Here is a 6,326-nt window from a genome sequence, read left to right as displayed (position 1 = left end):
ATCCCACCAAAGAGAAAAAGGTGCCTCCACTGTAATGCAATGATCGATATGGCGTTTCCGATAAGTAGAAAGAAAGGTACCTCCACTCAAAATTAAATGCAAGGCTGCTATCTCTGTAGTTAATAGTTATTGTCGTGGCCGGTTGCGTGATTGGAATTTGATTCCTTTGTTTTAATAATTTACAGATCAATGATTTAAAGTTTATCGGAATATTTCTATAAACTAATTGGACTTGTCTAACCAAATAAAGACAAGTGAATCAACTAATCTAGTCAAGCAAGGGAGTCAAACCAGAGGAGGAATTTAGACTACTCAGGCTAAACATGCCAAATCAAGAGGCTGAGCTAGAACAATTAATTGGGCAATGGGGGGTCATTGAATAAGTTGGCTAGGTAAAGCAAGCAGACAAAATAGCCTGTGTCAAGTTGGAAGACAATTGAGCGAGCAAATGCACTCACACCCACTCAAGTGAATGAGGATTTGCTTTTGACCAAAAAAAAACACACACATAAACATACAAAATAATTCCTCTTTTGGTTCCAAAGAGAAGTGGGCTCGAATTATGATGCTCCGAGTTTGTATTTGCTTCTAATAATATATATATATATAAGCATAAATCAAGAAATCATTTTGATATTTTAAAATTATGAATTTATAAACTTTAATTATAAAGGATAAGGACCTGACCTCAGCGCCGCCCGTGGCTGCCCATTCCTCCAACAAAATATCGTCTCCCAAAATTTAAAAAATAATAATAATAATTTAGGAATAATTCTTCGAGATATTTTGAAGTCGCAAATAACCGCTATTTATTTGCACGTCTCCGACCTCACTTCTCACATCTTTCTCGTGAAGTGGTGGTACGCCCCCAATCAATCGAGCTCTTTCCATGGCGGCCTCCATGGCGACCTCCTCCCTTGTCTCCAACCCCAAGCCCCTCCTCTCCGACCGCTCCTCCTTCGGCGGCCTCCGCCTCGCCTCCACTGTGCTCCGCCCCCACCAAAGCACCGGCCGCTCCTCCCTCTCCGTCACCGCCTCCGCCGCCCCCAAGTACGACCTCGACGCTTTCACCTTCGCGCCCATCAAGGAGTCCGTCGTCTCCCGCGAGATGACCCGCCGCTACATGACGGACATGATCACGTACGCCGACACTGACGTGGTGGTCGTCGGCGCCGGCTCCGCCGGGCTTTCCTGCGCCTACGAGATCTCCAAGGACCCCTCCGTCCGCGTGGCCATCGTGGAGCAGTCCGTCTCCCCCGGCGGCGGCGCGTGGCTCGGCGGCCAGCTGTTCTCCGCCATGGTCATCCGCAAGCCCGCCCACCTCTTCCTCGACGAGCTCGGCGTGCCCTACGACGAGGCCGACAACTACGTTGTCGTCCGCCACGCCGCCCTATTCACCTCCACCATCATGAGCCGCCTCCTCGCCCGCCCCAACGTCAAGCTCTTCAACGCCGTCGCGGCAGAGGACCTCATCGTCAAGGACGACCGCGTCGCCGGCGTCGTCACCAACTGGGCGTTGGTCTCCATGAACCACGACACCCAGTCGTGCATGGACCCCAACGTGATGGAGGCCAGGGTGGTGGTGAGCTCCTGCGGCCACGACGGGCCGTTCGGAGCCACCGGCGTGAAGCGGCTCAAGGATATCGGGATGATCGAGTCGGTCCCCGGGATGAAGGCCCTCGACATGAACACGGCGGAAGACGCTATCGTGCGCCTCACCAGGGAAGTCGTGCCCGGCATGATCGTCACTGGCATGGAAGTCGCTGAGATCGACGGAGCTCCGAGAATGGTACCAAGATCTCGACTTTCCTGCTTAAAACAGAGCTAGCAACATCCTACTAAACATTTATACTTTTTTTTTTTTGGAAAAAAAAAATATTATTGATTGATGAGATTTGGATGGTTTGGTTGCAGGGGCCGACCTTTGGGGCGATGCTGATCTCGGGACAGAAGGCAGCGCACCTGGCGCTGAAGGCGTTGGGGCGGCCCAATGCCATCGACGGCAGCATCGGAGCCGAGTCGGTACACCCGGAGCTTGTGCTGGCCTCGTCGGACGCCGGGGAGATCGTGGACGCTTAGGGCTCTGCAGCAGGAATAAGTTTTAATTAGCTTGGACTAAATAAGCAGTTGGGTTGTGAGAGGGATGAGGATGAGGCGTTTGGGATCTATTCTCGATCCCCCTCTAATCTCTATGGATGCTTAAATTTATCCTTGTCAAGAAAGAAAGATATGTCGTCTTCTCTTGCTGCTGCATCTTCTTCCTCTTCCTCGATCTGTATGATAAACCTTGCAATTTCCGACGCTTCTTCTGGAAGTTGCCCTGCATTGATCACGGCGTCTCGTTCTTCATTTCCAAGTCGCTGAAAGAAGACAAACAAAGGAAGAGGACCTTATCTTGTTTCTGACCCTTCAATTATTCCACCACGGCAGAGTGCACTAGCTTAGATGGTCCGGGTCATGGGCGTTCCGAGATCCGAGTGCAAGCGGTAGTCTCACCGCAAAGGATAGGATCATGATGGCTGCATCTGCATCACTGCATGCCTAAAAAGGTCAAAATACTGAAAACATTTTTTTTAAAGACATTATTTTTTTAAAATTAAATTGAATAGACACATCTTTCAAAACAATCTAAAAAGTTTCTTTTTTATTTCATTACTCAAATAGTTCAGTTGATTTGAGAATGACATAGATGGTATAAGATCAAATAATTATTTACTTAGATGAATTTATCTGTAGACATGCTCAAATAGTCAATCAGATATGAGGACTTAGTGAGTTTTTGAGTCTCATGAGAACACGGGTGATTAGGGGTGAGCAGTTAATTCGTCAAATTGACTAATTTATTTATATAGATCCGAATCGAATCGAAAAAAAAATCTATCGAATGTAGGATCTTGATATTACATTATCCGATCTAGTAGGACTGGATAGTTTTTTATCCCAATAATCGAACCAACTTGATCCACGATCACCCCTATTTATAACAACTACTATCGATAAATTACTACATATTGTAGTAGTTACTGTCGATAAGCTATTATATGTTGTAGCAACTACTGACGATTAACTACTACAACGTATAACGAATAATGACTATTATTATTTTAAAATATTTTATTTTATTTATTGTTTTATATTTATATTTTATATTTCATTGGATATAGGGTCGGATATCCAAATAACTGATAATTCATCGGATATCTGATATATTATAATCATCGGATATAGGACCGGATATAGGTCATGATATTATATTATCTGATCTAATAGGATTGAATAGTTTTTTATCCTGATAATCGAATCAATCCGATCCTCGATAATATCTACGGGTGACCAACTAAAGTTCATTAGATGAAATAATCACTTTAATGAATCTCGACTTCTCAAATAAAAAAATATTAAAGTGAAATAACTATTTTATTCTAATAAATGTACATGGCACAAAATGAAAATTCTGGGGTATAAGTAAGTTCCTTGATGCCTCCTGATTCAGTGGTGAAAGAGGGAGTCTGGTTGTACAGTGCTCAACGATACATAGAAGTCAAAGTCAAGATGGGCAGACCAATATGTTGGCCGAGTGGGGAGGTCACCTTGCCGATCGGCCTTAATGGTGCCCAGGCCGGTGCGAAGACAACCCGATCACAGGTCGGGTTTCCAACGCTAAGAGGGTTTCGTATAAAAGAGGCGATGCGCCGACCGGCAAGTCCGCTCGAACCGAGCTAACGAACGACTAAGGCTACATGCCCGTCCGAGTATGCAACCGAGCGGCTCACCTGCTCGGCCTAATAACAGACAAGAGAAGAGGACAAAATAGACAGCTGGCGATATCCTTCTCGAGACATGCGCCGCCGACAGACAGCATGGTCGGCGACTGGATCGGATAGAAGATCGTACGATGAAAGTTTCCACTGTCATGTCGGAGATATGTTCGAACTGTTGCGGTATGGCGTCAGACACACTTTTCCGACACGTCCATTTTGAGGTATGCTTTAAGGAACGTGCACGCCTCGGGAAGCGTGCATGCGCCCACCGGGATCCTATATAAGGACCCCCATATTTCGACGGAGGTATGCATAATCATCTACTGTAGCTCTTTGCCTCGTTATCATGCTTCGATTTCTTCTCGCCTGACTTGAGCGTCGGAGGGTCGTCGCCGGGATCCCCTCCCCGGCTCGGTTTTGCTGCAGGTTCATCGAAGTCCACGTCAGGCCAGAGTCTACACAGAATCAGCAGAGAGTGTCACGTCCCCAGCGTCCGTCTACTCGACTCTCAGACAGGATCAAATTGGTGTCGTCTGTGGGAACGCACCTGAATCCGAGCAGAGAAGATGGAAGGAGTTGGACGACCGCACACCGTGACGCTTTCTCAAGAGGAGCTCGACACTCTTATCGAGGCGAGAGCAGCGAAAATTGTGGAGCAACAGCAGAAAGCGTTGGCCGAACGGTTAGCGCAGCAGGCGATCTCGGCATCAGGTGGCCGAGCGGCGCAAGAAGAGCGACTGGAACAATACTCCATTTGGGCACAGAATAAAGGTCAGACCGCCACACCAGGAGACACGCCGCCCACCCCTATTCCATTTCATCGGGCCTTGTTCCAGACGCCGTCTGAGCTAGCTCAAGCCAACCAAGGATCATCCGACGAAGCGCCCGTGCGGGACGCCAGGAAGGGGAAAATGCCCCAGACCGAGTAATCCCCCGAGCGGATCAATCGCCAGTTTTCTGAATCGATTCTGCAAGATCCACTTTCGAAGCATTACGCCCCTTTATCAATCGGAGAGTACAACGGTACAACCGACCCGGATGACCACCTCGATAAGTTCAACAATGTCGTCACTCTACATCAATACACCGACGGAGTCAAATGCAAGGTCTTCCTCACCACCCTATCCGGCTCCGCACAACGCTGGTTCAGGAGGTTGCCAGACGGATCGGTACGAAGCTTCAAAGACTTCCGAACGGCGTTCCTCCACCACTTTGCCAATAGCTGACGTTACCAGAAGACCAGCGTCAGCTTATTTTCTATGAAACAAGGGTCGAGAGAAAGCCTCCGAGCTTACATCCAGCGTTTCAACTAGGCGGCCATGGATATCCCCACCGTCTCATCCAAGACAATGATGCATGCCTTCACTCAGGGCCTAGTCGACGGGAATTTCTTCCGCTCTCTCATCCGAAAGTCATCCCGCGACTACGACCACATGCTGAAGAAGGCAAACGAGTACATCAATGTGGAAGAAGCTCAGGCGGCCAGGAGGAAAGAAGCACCACCCGAGCCTTTAGCTCCAACCGAGCGGAGACCGCCAGCCAACCATCAACCCTCGAGGAGACCCCCATGCTGAGTGAACACGCCCTCATTAGGAGACAAGGCCGCACGCCATCCAACATGTGGGAGTCGATCGACCCAAGCAAAAAGGAAAGGTATGGACTCCCATATTTTGTTCATTTCACCAGTCAACGACCCACAACACCTGAGACTGTCGAAGTCTCGGCCCGATTGCTCACCCAGCACCGAGAAGCTATCGCCGCCGATCGCCTTCGCCCGATCGACGACATCGACACCAGAATACCGGGCGACGGGTGGCTAGGGAGTCCCCCGAACGGCAACAGCATCATCAACCGAGGGTTAATCCCCGGGCCTCACAAGAGTGAACGAGACCCCCCGCCCGAGAGGAAGAAAACAGGAGCAATATCGCTCGGGGCGAAATCAGCATCATTGTTGGTGGGCCGACAGACGGTGACTCCAACCGCACAAGGAAGTCACACGCTCAGCAACTCAGGGTCCATGCGGTCGGCTGCAGCCAGGAGCGGGCGCAAGGACTCGAGATCAGCTTCGGGTCCAAAGACTTAGAAGGGGTCGAAGTGCCGCACGATGACACCCTCATCATCCGAGCGGTAATAGTAAATTATACTATTCATCGCATATTTATTGACACAGACAGCTCGGTCAACACTATTTTCAAGAAGGTGTTCGACCAACTTCAAATTGACAACTCCATTATATGGATTTACCGGCAACAAGGTTCTGCCAGTCGGCCAAACCCGACTGGCTATATCGCTAGGAGAGGAGCCGCTTCGAAGGACGCAGACCTCTAACTTCATTGTGGTTGATGCCCCGTCCGCCTACAATGTGATACTTGGTCGGTCGGCTCTCAATGAGTTTCGGGTGGTCATCTCAACCTTTTGTCAGAAGATTAAATTCCCTGTGGAGGACAAGGTGGGCGAAGTTAGAAGAGATCAGTTGGCTGCCTGACGATGCTATGTGGAGATGGTCCGAGCAAAGTCAAGATCCGTTCGGAAAGCACCACGGTTGGAGGTAAGTACCATAACTGA

General features: G+C 48.9%; 1 protein-coding gene across 1 annotated transcript; it reads left to right on the top strand.

Moving 5' to 3' along the window:
- Positions 1–820: 820 nt before the first annotated feature.
- LOC122052496 (thiamine thiazole synthase 2, chloroplastic-like) lies at positions 821–2,253 on the top strand. The gene is made up of 2 exons (XM_042614040.1): positions 821–1,789; positions 1,915–2,253. The coding sequence occupies exons 1-2, from the start codon at positions 890–892 to the stop codon at positions 2,077–2,079; spliced, it is 1,065 nt and encodes a 354-aa protein (XP_042469974.1). The 5' UTR covers positions 821–889; the 3' UTR covers positions 2,080–2,253.
- Positions 2,254–6,326: the final 4,073 nt, after the last annotated feature.

The sequence above is a fragment of the Zingiber officinale genome, chromosome 3A, assembly GCF_018446385.1.
Source record: "Zingiber officinale cultivar Zhangliang chromosome 3A, Zo_v1.1, whole genome shotgun sequence".
Classification (NCBI taxonomy): domain Eukaryota; kingdom Viridiplantae; phylum Streptophyta; class Magnoliopsida; order Zingiberales; family Zingiberaceae; genus Zingiber; species Zingiber officinale.
The sequence above is the reverse complement of the archived record's forward strand: the minus strand, read 5'-3'. Positions and strand labels throughout refer to the sequence as shown.

Coding starts and splice junctions, on each gene's coding strand:
- LOC122052496 (XM_042614040.1), top strand. CDS start 890: ATGGCGGCCTCCATGGCGACCTCCTCCCTTGTCTCCAACCCCAAGCCC. Junction 1,790..1,914: donor TCGACGGAGCTCCGAGAATG/GTACCAAGATCT, acceptor GTTTGGTTGCAG/GGGCCGACCTTTGGGGCGAT.